At 43.4% G+C, this 15000-nt stretch overlaps 1 protein-coding gene across 1 annotated transcript in view; it reads right to left on the reverse strand.

Moving 5' to 3' along the window:
• The window catches only part of LOC308101116 (protein kinase C epsilon type-like), a 110819-nt gene that overhangs the window by 65979 nt on the left and 29840 nt on the right, over positions 1 to 15000 (reverse strand). Inside the window, exons 2-4 of the mRNA XM_080450467.1 lie at positions 8230 to 8293; positions 1298 to 1466; positions 664 to 698 (exon numbers count right to left, since the gene is read on the reverse strand). Of these exons, the coding sequence (XP_080306593.1) occupies positions 664 to 698; positions 1298 to 1466; positions 8230 to 8293 (268 nt within the window). The remainder of the gene's footprint in view (positions 1 to 663; positions 699 to 1297; positions 1467 to 8229; positions 8294 to 15000) is intronic.

Raw genomic sequence — 15000 nt, forward strand, 5'->3', positions numbered from 1 at the left:
TGTATAATGTCACTTCGTTCACAGGTTTTCTCTAAGGACACTAATTAAGACTCTGTTCCATTTAGTGTAGTAGAGTCTTTTCAGTGAGCCAATATGTGCGTAGATACTGCATTGGAGGCAGCAGCAGGAGGTCTATCCTCAATTCAAACCATCATAACTCGCTGAATTGTCTTCACGCTGTTTGGTTTTGTTAAAAATATACATATATGTCTATGAGATATTTTATATACTTTACTTATATTGAAAATGAATGACACACGTGAAGAAAACTTGTTAACAACACAACACAACACAACACAACACAACACAACACAACCTAAATTAGGATTATTGGTAACTGTGAAGGAAGTAACATTACCCTGTATGTCAATGGCTGCTGTGAAAATGGTCTATTGTTAGTTTTCCACTGACAAACATTTAATGTAATTATTTTTCGTATTAGTGCATCAAGGCTACACTTTCATTTGTAGTCTTACAGAAAACAAATGTCTGACTGTGCAACATTATTTATAGGTTTTGTAAATTGACATTGCGTTATTTAGAACTATTAGCACAATGTTGAAATATCACTATCTTCTTAATGAATGCTTAATAATGTTTCCCAGTTCTCCTGTAGGTGTAGTTTTGCTCAGAGTCAGACTGGAGACATTTTATTTAACCTACCTTGACATTGGTAGCCCTGTTTCCCAATGACCCCCCTGAAACACAGAGACAGAGAGAGAAGACCATTACAAACAATGAGTGTTCTATACCTATAAAATATTATGCAAATGTTGGCTACTGTGTCCTACAGCAGTTCTTCTGTTAGGAAACAAAAACATCATTCCCCTAAACTATTGAGCTAATGGTTTGTTTGTGGATTCAGTGAGGATGAGAGTGATAAATAATAATGCTTTTAAATTGGGTCAGTTCTCCTTCAGCACTGAATGTTCTAGGGATATGACAAATGTCCATGGCCAGTCCAATTTTACTGCATTCTAAGGAGGTCTGGAAGGAGGCTCACAAAAGATGCAGAGTTTCTCATTAAATGATCTTCATTGTTGTACATAAATTACTGGGAAGATTACATTTGGAAGCTCAGCAACACAGCCACAGCCTGCAGTTGTCAGTGCAAATTTCGGCTTGGGGAAAAGGATGGTGTGTGTGTGTGTGTGTGTGTGTGTGTGTGTGTGTGTGTGTGTGTGTGTGTGTGTGTGTGTGTGTGTGTGTGTGTGTGTGTGTGTGTGTGTGTGTGTGTGTGTGTGTGTGTGTGTGTGTGTGTGTGTGTGTGTGTGTGTGTGTGTGTGTGTGTGTTTACCAGATGAAGTCTCTACAGTGGGAGCAGTAGGTGGGCTGTCGGAGGTAGGTAGCCATGAACTTGTGTCCGTTGACTTGGTGAACCCTCCTGCGCACGGCACCCTGCCGCTTCCTTGGGCGCATTCGCTCACGAAACACGCGCTCCTCATTCTCAGTGGAGCCTGGCACCGCTGAAGACACATACACAGACACACAGATTACTTTTTTAAAGAATAAAAAACATGGACGAGCTCTTGTCTATTTCCATCTGGTTAGGAAAAGGAAGGGAGAAAACGGTGCACTTCTAATAAGTGACCAGTAGATGGCAGTGTCGCTGTGCAGCTGGAATTTGCTAAATGGTAGGACTGAATTTTTGTTTCTTTAAACAAAAGTGAATAAAACATGTGTCACACAAACATCTGTCTGTCTGTCTGTCTGTCTGTCTGTCTGTCTGTCTGTCTGTCTGTCTGTCTGTCTGTCTGTCTGTCTGTCTGTCTGTCTGTCTGTCTGTCTGTCTGTCTGTCTGTCTGTCTGTCTGTCTGTCTGTCTGTCTGTCTGTCTGTCTGTCTGTCTGTGTGTGTCTGTCTCTGTGTGTCTGTCTCTGTGTGTCTGTCTCTGTGTGTCTGTCTCTGTGTGTCTGTCTCTGTGTGTGTCTCTCTCTCGCGGTAAGCAGTGTGTTTAATTTTCTGTCCAGCCTCCGTATTAATTACATTCACCCAAGAAAGCAAGGAGGACGATAAGGAGGCGAAAGGAGAGTGGAAACAGTAGGACAACAAGAACTCAGTCACACTGTCAGTCAGTCACAACAGGAGGGAGTAGAGACACACACACACACACACACACACACACACACACACACACACACACACACACACACACACACACACACACACACACACACACACACACACACACACACACACACACACACACACACACACACACACACACACACACACACACACACCCCATAAAGCACAAAAACAAAAAGTGAACCTAGGAGTGTTCCACAGTGAAAAGGTGGGTCTTTAGCATGTTTTTAAAAGTCCCTAGGGTGGGGGCTGTTTTCATCCTCAAAGGGAGTTTGTTCCACAACTTCAGTGCCAACATAGCAAAGGCACGGTCACCCGTCCTTACTGTGCTAGACCGTGGAGTCTTCATATACAACTGACTGTCAGATCTGAGTGACCTGGAGCTGGAACACGGCGCCACTTCTCCATTGAACTCAATGGACGCGGCCGCCCTGTTCTTTCTGTCGCCCTATTACTTTGAATGGCGTCCTCAAGCTCGATAGTGAAAGCCGTTTGGCAGTAAGAGGTAATCTTACTCAGCAGGGGCAGAGCAATGGGGGCAAGCTACTGAAAGCATAACCCAACCATGACATAGTGTAGATTAAAATGTAATTATGAGTATTATAGTAAAAAATCTTGATCATTATGCAATAAGAAAATAAAGTTGATGAATAACAATACAGTAGAACAACAGGCAGAGCCCTTAGCCAAAATATGGCATGTTTAGGCCAAAATAAAGCTGTAAAGATCTGTGCTCTAAATATCTTACAAATCCACATCAATCCTTTTTTCTTTTCTTTTTTACATTTTATCTTGTAAATGTATCAGCAACTTTGTCAGGATCAATATATTCAGTTACTTCTCTCTCCATAAAGAGGTTGATAGACACTCCTCGCTCATAGGCTCTTAGCACAATTCCATTTTAAGTAGTTTAAAATGCTATTTGTGGTGTCCAGTGTTGATGTTGTCCACAGAGTCTGTTCGCTCCACAAGACACCAAAGACCAGAGACATTTTAAATAGTATAATATGCTATTAATATATAAACAAATGTTGCTATTGACTACCATACTACTATTGAAGCTACGCTTACAGTATACCACTGAGGCCCTGTGGATGACCGTTGTGGGTCTGCATGGTTGCAATGTTGGTTGCACTCTAGGGAATAAGTTAAAGGAGCAGTTCACCCAAGAAATTACTTATTTTCTTCTGGGACGAAGAGTGCAGCCAACTCCTGCGTGAGCACCAGCAGGCTAGCTCCAGAGAGGAAGTGGACACGACGGCAACAGCACTACTTCCGAAGCTAGACACCAGCCATAAGACCAGGTGGACTGGAATAGTTGAATCAATCGATTTTAACCGCTCTAGTAGCAAGTCGTGGCAGACCATCAACCAGCTAACAGGCAGAGTCCGAACCGTTAAATTGAGATCCAAACGTCAACATAACGAACAAATATTCAGACAGTTTGGGCCAGCCCTACTTTGCACACACACACACACACACACACACACACACACACACACACACCTTGCTCTGTGCCTGTCCTGTCCTTCCAGCCCCGGCTTGCCATAAGCCATTACCAGTGCATGGCAACTGACAACGGGTGCCTAGCAACAGTGGTAGCCATGGCGCTGGTGAGGGGCGGCAGTGGGTTCTGATGGACACATTGGTGATGTCATCAACATCACACACACACACACACACACACACGCACATACACAACTCCATAACCTCCAAAATTGAGGATTTATAGAGTTTGACAGTGCATACGTGCGTGCGTGCGTGCGTGCGTGCGTGCGTGCGTGCGTGCGTGCGTGCGTGCGTGCGTGCGTGCGTGCGTGCGTGCGTGCGTGCGTGCGTGCGTGCGTGCGTGCGTGCGTGCGTGCGTGCGTGCGTGCGTGCGTGCAAGTTTCAGGTTCAGGTTGGGATTAGACATACAGGGTTTAGGTTTAGGGGGTAAGGTTGGAGTTATGCCTGATTCATACTTTGGTGTGCTGGTGTCACGCACCAAAAATACCAGATCTACAAGCTTACAATGCATCGCAGCCCGATGCATTGTGAGCTTGAATTTGAAAATGTTGATGTCCTCACAAGTATACTGTAGAGCTTGAGGAACAGAATAGAACAGGGCACCACGTCTCCGTTGAACTCAATGGACGCGGCCGCCCTGTTCCATTCGGTCGCCCTACTTTGAGTGGTGTGCTCATTCTATATAGTAATACAAACGTGTGTGTCTGTGTCTCTGTGTCTCTGTGTGTGTGTGTGTGTGTGTGTGTGTGTGTGTGTGTGTGTGTGTGTGTGTGTGTGTGTGTGTGTGTGTGTGTGTGTGTGTGTGTGTGTGTGTGTGTGTGAGTGTGTGTGTGTGCGTGTGCGTGCGTGAGAGAATTTGACTTACACTAATCTAAATGTTTGCTTAAACCCCTTATTCTCAACAAACTATAATGTGAACATAATATACAGAATATTATTAAAGAGAAAAGTGGAGAGGACATTGTATTGTTTATGCAAGCTCCACATTTGTGGCCGCAGACCTATACATGCAATGGATGCAAACGTCTGTGACTGACTCACTGTGCAGTCATTGACTGACTGACAGAGTTACTGAGTCACTCACACTCATTGGTCGGCCAGCTGAGTGTTGGAGCTTTCTCAATAGTATATTCAAAAGTGCAACGGCGTATGTGTGGGGGTGTGTGTGTGTGTGTGTGTGTGTGTGTGTGTGTGTGTGTGTGTGTGTGTGTGTGTGTGTGTGTGTGTGTGTGTGTGCCGTGCACACACAAGCACGCGTGCAGACACACACACATGCACATATACAATGACACACACATGCACACACACACACACACACACACACACACGCACACACACACACACACACACACACACACACACACACACACACACACACACACACACACACACACACACACACACACACACACACACACACACGTGTCTGCTGTCTGTGTCTATCCTTGCAACTTAGCGAGAGCATTCTCTATTGCTGTCACTTGCAATTCATCCTCCCTTGCAGCTGCCCTTCTTTCTATCCATCCTTCTGTCAGCCCCCCCCCCCCCTCACTCCTGCCCAACCTCTCTCTACTCTGCTCTCTCTGATGATGAAACAGGGCCATTAGCGAACATGCACTTTAGTAATCAATTCATCTCAACTCACTCTCCCCTCGCCTCTCTCACTATCATTACCCATTCTCTCTCTCTCTCACACGTTCTCCTCCCCCCTTTCCATTCACTGCAAAAGCACAGGCTGGCGTGCTCATATACAAAGATAGAAAGACATACTGTGCTGACTCATTGTTTCAGGTAAACATTCATGCTGTCATCTCAAAAGGCAGCTGTGTGTTGCGAGGAGAGGGAGAATGTATGTCATAGTTTTATTTCACACAGGCTTCGTCCTCTAACAGGGCTCTATGGGTTAACCAGGACCCTTAAAGGGATAGTTCACCCGCAAAATGATTATCACCCCATGGAGACTTGAATTCATGGATATTTTAAGTTTTTGTTGTATTCCTAAGCCAATCATTTGATGATAATAATAAAGACCCTCATGTATCCGGTAGGAGACACAAAGGAGACTCTTTGTGTCTCCTACCGGATACATTATTCATTCTGCATGTTGGTAGACCTTTATCAATGCCGGTGGGGAAATTCAATTTCAGCTTTACCCTGCTGTTGGCTGATCACGCAGACCAGGACGCAAGACCTTACCAACCAGACGGCCACTGTACCCGCTACGCTAGGGTTGTGCAAGTACAGTAGCACATTTTAGGCTCATAACAATATCATATCTTTTACTTTATTTTGTTTCGCAACAATTTTCTGCAATAGCAAAATGAAACTAGTTTAACTCTCACAAGGTTATTAAATAGATGGCAATCATTCTAACTGGCAATCTGATTATTTATTTATTTATTCTTATGTCCGTTTGGACAGATGTGGGGGCCGTTGCCATTTAAATCGACAGGCTGATTTTAGTTCCCAGTCCGCCGCTGTACAAACATAATTGACACAAGGAATCACAAACTCTTATTCTGATAGTGTGGATGTCTTCCCACCATGTCAAGCTCAATGCGTCTCATCTTCCCTGGAAAGGCCTGCATGCCCCATGCACAACACCCTGGTTATTCCTGTTTTCAATTCCTGTTTCAACCTTCCTGGACAGTCAGCTGTCCTTCAAGTCACACACCGCAGCTACCACACGATCCTGTTTGCACTGTACATTTGAATTCATTATCTCAGATCCACCGTCCAACCGAACTTCATATTTAGTCGAGACTGATGTCATCAATACGATTGAGAGAGAGATTCACAGGGAAGCCAGGGCTATTATTAGACCCTGTGTTTTTCTTTTTGTTTTTTGGAAGGGGGGGTGGTATCTGTGTACTACTTATTTCCAGCTAAAGCTGCAGTCGTAGTCAGTGGTTAGTTTTTAATATCAATCCATTGCTGTATTACATTTCAATAACAGTGAAAATAGCAGATCTACATGCTCACAACGTGTCACATATATTTGAAATAGGGCTTACGTGGTTCATTATCCAAATAAATAGATCAATACAAATACTCAATTAGAGTGCAGATACTCGAGAAATGTATTTAAGTATACAGTAGCCTATACTCAAGTAAATGTACTTGGTTACTGTCCACCACTGCCTGGTCATAGTATTGTATTTGGGAGTATTGGTCTAAGTTTACAGCATGAAAGGGCCTGTTGATGCTGAGCACCACTGACAGAGAACAGGAAGCCTGCGAGTGTGTTCTTACTGTATGTCTGCCAGCTCCTCTTCACAACACAAAGCTTTCTCTCTGTCTCTCTCTGCAACTGTCCGACAGGTGATTTATCTAACCCTAAACATCATTCACTGTGTGACTGTGAGCGTGTGCGTGTGCGTGTGTGTGCTTTTCTCAAAGTGCTTGTTTCATAAGGCCAGACTTAACAGCTTGCCAATGAACCAGCTAGGCATGCAGCCTTGATGTAAGAATTATATAACTGAAATATAGTCAGTAACATTTACAAAATAAGGTAATTGAAATGTTATTCTCTTATTTTTGTTTCATAGTAACTTTTTGTCTCCGGAGACCGACCATGTTTTCAGCCGTGGGTGTGTCCATCCATCCGTCTGTCAAGCAGTTAAATTGTTGTCCTAATGCTTTTAATGTTTTATGTAAAGCATTTTGAATTGTCTTGTTGTTGAAATGTGCTACAAATATGCCTTGCCATGCCATGCCATGCAAAAATGATGTTGTGAAGCTATCAAACACTCATGACCTCTAAAACAGACAGTAGGTGACTGTGACTGTGTAGTCCAAGGGTTCCCAAACTTTTCAGGCCTCGACCCCCCAAGATAAAACATATTTTAATTCCAAGTGCACCCTGACATGCATTTGGAATTGTAGGAGGTGAGGCATTACATTTAGTTTGACTCGGTTCCAGGCATAAATATTGAAAATACCTGAACGGCTATTTTTACAATGTTTGCCTCTTTCTTATGTAATATTTGACAATTTGGCCAATCTGGCATTAAAAAGATATTAAAAGTCATTAAATTGTCACTTTAGAAATGTGCAGATACCCTGTATACAATTATATTGTATGTTAGTTTGGTTACTGTTGAGTGGGAAAACAATGTTAAACATTAAGATAATCATCTGGGGACACCCCAAAATGATTTGGCGACCCCACTGGGGGTCCCGACCCCTAGTTTGAAGACTATGTCAATAAGTCTGTATTGGCTGTATTGTGTAATGGCTAAAACTCCAAACTTTCGTAGTCGAATTGGATTTGGCAGTTCAATGCGATGATTTCACAATATGTTTTATGTGCTGGGTTATGGCTAAAATGCTCTTCCCGATTACTTTGCTTACTATTAGTGTACAGGGGGAAAAGGACGGGGCCTAGTATACAATCCTGGGGTTAAAGTGAATTCTAAGAGAGGCCAAACCATGTCTGTACAAACCTGCGGCCATTCACAGTAAAGTCCTCAATGAGAATGTTCAAATGGATACATTTACACTGAAGATTTGACTATAGAGGTGGATGCGACATAAAGCGAGAGTAAAGTGCCACCGCAGTGACCCTGAATCACGACCAGGTACATTAGCTGGCTTTAAATGGTTCTATTTGGCCATGCTGGCAAGTTCTTACCTTCACTAGAAGATCCTGACAGGTCAATAACCACGTACACCTTCCCCTCTGGTTCCAAGTCAATCTGCACACCATGAGGGAGAGAAGGAGAGATAGTTTGGGGGGGGGGGGGGGGGGGAAGAGGCAGAATAGACAGAAAGATTAATGGTGACTGAATGATAATTAACCACTTGAACCCCAGAATCCATATTCTGGGCGGACCATTAGCCAAAAATAGACTAGCTAGACTCTACAACCTCTACAACGTGTGTCTCTCACACACACACACACACACACACACACACACACACACACACACACACACACACACACACACACACACACACACACACACACACACACACACACACACACACACACACACACACACACACACACACACACACACACACACACACACACACACTCACACACACAGTTTATATAGTTTATAGTTTATAGTTTATATTAATATACTTGTGAGGATATCAACATTTCAGAACAGCATTTTTATGAATGCCATATTTTTTTAACCCTAACCTAAAAGCCCAAAATAGCCGATCTACAAGGTCACAATGCGTCTGTGAAGTTGTCCAAGACTCAAAATATTTAATGCAGTTTTAGGTATATTTTAACTCAAGCTAAAGCTAATCCATGGCCCATGCGTTATTTACACAATGACATAAAGGAATTTACCAACAAATTAAAATACATTTGCTGCGCGCCAGAGTCCTATTAAACATGAACAAAAAAACGCTCCTCCTCTACAGTACTTGGCACCCTCCCAATCTAACAGGATTGGCAGTACTGCAGAGACAGGTGACAAACAATTGTTTAACTTCTTTGAGATGGCGGATCTTCCAAAATACATTACATTACATTACAGTCATTTAGCAGATGCTTTTATCCAAAGCGACTTACAATAAGTGCATTCAACATAGGTAGGGAACAAAACTACTAATCACCAGAAGTCTTAAGTGCATTTTCTGCTAAAACAGGCAACCAAGAGTATACCTAGCGCTAAGGTAAAAGTGCAATTTATTAGCTACCTACTTTCTTAAACAGATGAGACAAATAGCTAAATCAAATGAGCAAGAGCTAAAACAAATAAGTGTATTGACTAAAGAAGATCCAATAAAACAATACAATAATAAAACAAGAGTTCGTGCAACTAGTTAACAACAAGTAGGCAAGGCGAAGAGGAAGGGTAGTGTTTCCTGGAGGTGGGTTTTCAGCTTGCAGCGAAAGATGGCCAGAACAGAAAAAAGTCGTGACCGTGTAGATCGGCCAAAAGGACCCTTGAGCGACGAGGCAATCAGTCGCCCCGAGGTGGCAGACCGAAGTGGTCGGGCTGGGGTGTAAGCATCGACCATAGCCCGGGGGTAAGAAGGAGCTGTTCCTTTCACTGCCCTATAGGCTAGCACCAGGGTTTTAAACTGGATGCGAGCCGCTACGGGGAGCCAGTGTAGAGAACGGAGAAGGATAGTTGTGTGGGAGAACTTGGGGCGAGCACCAGACGAGCCGCAGCTTTCTGAACAAGCTCCAGAGGTCTGATGGCAGATGCCGGAGCACCAGCAAGGAGGGAGTTGCAGTAGTCCAGACGGGAGATGACTAGAGCCTTGATGAGCACCTGGGCTGCCTTCTCCGTGAGGAAGGGGCGAATCCTCCTGATGTTGTAGAGGAGGAATCTGCAGGACCGTGTCACCGATGCGATGTTTGCCGAGAACGACAGTTGATCGTCCAGGGTCGCACCCAGATTCTTCGCAGTCCGAGTTGACGTCACCACAGAATTATCAATGGTGATAGCCATGTCATGTCATGTCTCGGTGCGGACAGCCCTTCCCCGGGAGGAACATCAGCTCGGTCTTGTCCAGGTTGAGCTTCAGGTGGTGCGTCGACGTCCACTCCGAGATGTCAGCCAGACTGGATGTCAGCCAGACAAGCAGCAATGCGTGCCTCCACCATACTTTGACACTTCCAATCTGCCAATGTCCTTCATATTGTCTATATAGGGCACAGGTTGCCCCGTGAGTCTGTGACAGTGTCGCACTGCAAAGGGTTGTTAACTTGTAGATCAGCTATTTTCGGTATGCAACACTGGCATGCAACAAAGTATAAATCAGGCACTAGTCTAACCCTACCAAAATCTCTAACCCCAACTTCAATAGTTTCCATAGATTCTTTATCCATATTCTTTAACCATAAAACAACCATTTTTCTTTTAGATACTTGTGGGGACATTTGGCCCTCACAAATATAGTAACACACAACTACACACACCAGCGCACAAGCACTCACACGGAAAGGCTATGTGAGTCTTGTTGCTGTGAAGCAGAGCAGGCGTGGGTACAGTAATGTATACAGGAGTAGATGAAGAGCAGAGAGATGGATGAGGAGGAGGAGGGAGAGAGCTTTTGTTGGCTCATTCCAATGTGAAACAGCTCCACACGTCCCTATTCTAGGCAGTGGTGGTACAAGTACTCACATTCTTTACTTAAGTAAAAGTATCAATACTGCAATGTAGAAAAACTCTGCTGCAAGTAAACGTCAGGGATTCTAAATTTGCTTGAGTAAAAGTACAAAAGTATTGGTATCAAAATGTACTTAAAGTACCAAAAGTAAAAGTAGTCATTGTGTAGAATGTCCCATTTCACAAGTTAAAAGTTTTTGTTGAAAATTTTCAAATGGCCAAAATATATATAGGCCTGAAGTGGTTAGTGTGTTTTGTAATATTAATCAAAATCTACAAAGTAACTAGTAACTGAAGTTTTCATAATTGTAGTGGAGTAAAAGTACAATATTTTCCTCTGAGATGTAGTGGGGTAGAAGTAAAAATATTGAAAATTGTAAATACTGAAGAAAATCAAAATACCTCAAAATTGTCCTTAAGTACAGTTCTTGAGTAAGTGTACTTAGTTACTTTACATCACTGATTCTGGGCAAGTCATAATAAGCAAACAATCAAAAATGGCGCTGAGAGCTTGTACATCTGCTATTTTTGGCCAAAAGATTTGGTGTAGAGGGGGGAAAGGAGGGGGCCACGTATAGACCCTAGAGGACACCGGTCAACAAATGATCATCCATCAATACCATCAGCGTTAGAATCTCTCTCTAATTCAGCACATTTATCTTGCCAGGGATGGAGTATTTTTATGTAAGTATCTTGTGACCCTATCAGAACCTCAGCAGAAACATCCACTTCTACATTTCCTCTCTCCCTTTTTCTCCGCCTTTTTTAAAGAATTGTTGACAGTATGCTGAAATAGAAACTGGTTAAAGCAATATTTTTGACAGTTACAGTACAAGGCCTGGAAATAATACTGCACTGTATTAAGGTGTCACATGACATGACATGAATATGTGCACAAAGCATGCTGTCAGAATCCGTGCCGACGTTCTTGTCAGATTTGTTTAAACCTCCATTGCTCATCTATATCTGCTGATTCTGCTCATCCCCTCCCATACCCAAGCTTCCGATTATGGCAGATTTTCCAGCGCAAGCAGACTTCTAGTAACCGTGTGTCAGCTGAATGGCTGTTACAATGATCTGCATAATATTTGCGTAAAATAAAAATAAGAAATAGCTAGATACATTTACTACCAACATGACATAATACTAAAACGTGTGTGTGTGTGTGTGTGTGTGTGTGTGTGTGTGTGTGTGTGTGTGTGTGTGTGTGTGTGTGTGTGTGTGTGTGTGTGGGGGGGGGTGTGTGTGTGTGTGTGTGTGTGTGTGTGTGTGTGTGTGTGTGTGTGTTCAGGAGAATGGATCATCTAATTACTTTTCTAATCTGATTATTTCTCTCTCATCTAATAATTTTTCTGCTTTCAGAAAGCTGAGAGGGAGACAGTGTAGAAGAGACAGACAGTGGGAAAGCTGAGAGGGAGACAGTGTAGAAGAGACAGACAGTAGGAAAGCTGAGAGGGAGACAGTGTAGAAGAGACAGACGGTAGGAAAGCTGAGAGGGAGACAGAGAAGGTGTGACAGACAGTAGGAAAGCTGGTAGGGAAACAGCATGGGGAGAAACAGACATTGGGAAAGCTGAGAAGGAAACGTCGCAGTAGCGACAGACATTGGGAGAGCTGAGAGGGAGACAGCATAGGGGAGACAGACTGTTGGAAAGCTGAGATGGAGACAGCGTAGACTAGACACAAGAGGACAGATTTTATCCAAGAACAACCATGTGTCCACAAGGATTACTTATCGCGTTATCCACAGAGGCCCACAATGTCATAACAAAAATTATGATGATTATGATGATGATAATGTGAATGTTACTGATGAAAGTGATTATTACAATCGGCTGAAATTAAGCTGAATCTACATCATCATTGTGTCTTAATGTTGCTTACCAAAATACTGGTTCCTGATCCAACAGTATTTATTTAAAAAATGTATATGTTGTGTAAAAAGATTGCCTCTAATTGTCCAATGCCGATATTGAATGACCTTTTAGCTTTTGATACGTCCACAATTTTGAATTCCTTTTTTTGCTGAGCTGGATTAATGGACGGAAATAAAACCTTAGCATGCCTGGATGATGATGATGATGCAAGTTTTGCAACTCTAAATGGAATAATTGTCATTAGTTGTTTTTAATCTAGTGTATTAGAATGTGCAATGACGCATTCGACTGCACTCAAAAAACACCTAATTGACGTCAAGCCCATTGTGATTATAATCATGTGTCATTGAGATCAGTAAATGGCATTATGACGCGCTAGCCAGCTATGTGGTCAGCTATCTGTGCCTCACCACCACACACGCACGCACACACACACACACACACACACACACACACACACACACACACACACACACACACACACACACACACACACACACACACGCACACGCGCACACACACACACACACACACACACACACACACACACACACACACACACACACACACACACACACACACACACAACACACACAGCAACCTCCCTTCCTCTAAGGTCACAGGCCCCCATTCATCAGCTGCTTTGTGAGTGTGCTCAGACACGCAGGTGCAGTTGTCACTAAATATAGAGCTAGCTAAGGAAGGAAAAGGCCCCTCTGTGTGTGTGTGTGCGTGCGTGCGTGCGTGCGTGCGTGCGTGCGTGCGTGCGTGCGTGCGTGCGTGCGTGCGTGCATGAGTTTCTGTGTGCGTACACCATACGTTTGTGTGTGAGTGTGCATAATTGTATTACTTAGATTACTTTTGTGAATGCACCAAAATATCTCCCAACGTGTTTCTGTAGGCAGCATGGGTTCAAAACCGACTGTATGAACCTCAGTAGTAGTATTAAAGCCCTGCCCAACCCCACTCCACTTTGAATCCACTGGACTTCCAAACAACACAGAGAATCCACCATGGTATAAACTCAAAGTAATTATTTTATCAATCACCCAACAGAAGAAGTTTGTCTTCTTCTAAATTCTTTATTATACAACACTTATTTCTTCTTCTAAATTCTTTATTATACAACACTTATTTCCAGACCGGTCGAGTAATTTGATTGGACTAGACTAGAGACATTCCATTTTGAAGTCAGAGTGTGCCAAGGTTGGCCTTCGGCTGAATGCCAAGAAAACTGAGGTTATCACCTATAACATCCTATCGGAACATCCACCTCTGACAACAACTCAGGCACTGCTCCTGTACCTGGGCTCATGGGTTCAACTCAACTGAGCATGACCGTAAAGTGAGGAAGGCACTTGCATGGAGGGCCCTGCATGGCATGACCAGTGTATGGAACTCCAACCTCCCCTGACAAATCAAACTCAGCTTCTTCTATGCAACGGAGTCTGTTCTCCTATATGGCAGCGAATGCTGGACCCTGAAACCAACCCTTGGTCAACCAGTGGTCCGGGGACCACCAGTGGTCCTTGAGGGGGTTCCAGGTGGTCCCCAGCTAAATGATGGAAGAGTTGGTAACCAACCCTTATAGATCTTTAACTCTTGAGAGTGTAAAATGAAACCAAATGGACCATTACGGGTCCATTTGGTTTCATTTTACACTCTCAAGAGTTAAATTATTGTTAAACATCTGCATTGACTTAATTAAATAATTGCTATTTAGATCAACGTTTGCCTATTATCTCTCCTATTGGTACCACATCAATACAGCATGGAATTGTGGACAAAATCTTATCCAATGATAACAAAATATTCTAAGTCTTGGGTCTGAGAGTCTAAATCTCATCAAATGGTGAATCCGTGGCTCAAATGCCGAATAAATAATGGACCTTGATATGAAAACGGTTGAAAACCACTGCTCTAGAAGGGTGCTATACCACGTGTTACCAATAAGAATCTGTATGACGGAATACCAAGGGTGAGCGAGAAAGTAGTGCAGCCAGAATAATGGGACTAGCAGGACACTGCCAAAGACATCAAGAGCTGCCAGCCAGCAAATTGGTGCTGTGGGAACCAACACACGGGCACCGGTCGCGAGGACGTCCCACATTAACAGCAGTGGATGTACTCAAGAAAGACGCAGGAGCGCAAAGCGAGCTGGCGAGTATGGAGAACCGGGATGACTGGAAGCGACGATGGAGGGCTCGTCTGAGGATGACCTAGAGAGGCATTCCATGAGTTCTGATAAAGCAGGGCTCGTCAACGTTTTTTCAGACCAAGGACCCCTTAGCTGAGAGAGAGATGAAGCAGGGACCCCCCACTGTACATTGTATAACATTATGTTGCAGATTAAACCTTTTCATAGATTTCATAGATAGCTTCATAGCTTCATAGACTTGTTTGACAGCACTATCATCAGTGTATGTTGGGTTAATGTGTATTTTCA

This window comes from Gymnoscopelus braueri (genome assembly GCF_963280865.1).
Source record: "Gymnoscopelus braueri genome assembly, chromosome: 14".
NCBI lineage: Eukaryota > Metazoa > Chordata > Actinopteri > Myctophiformes > Myctophidae > Gymnoscopelus > Gymnoscopelus braueri.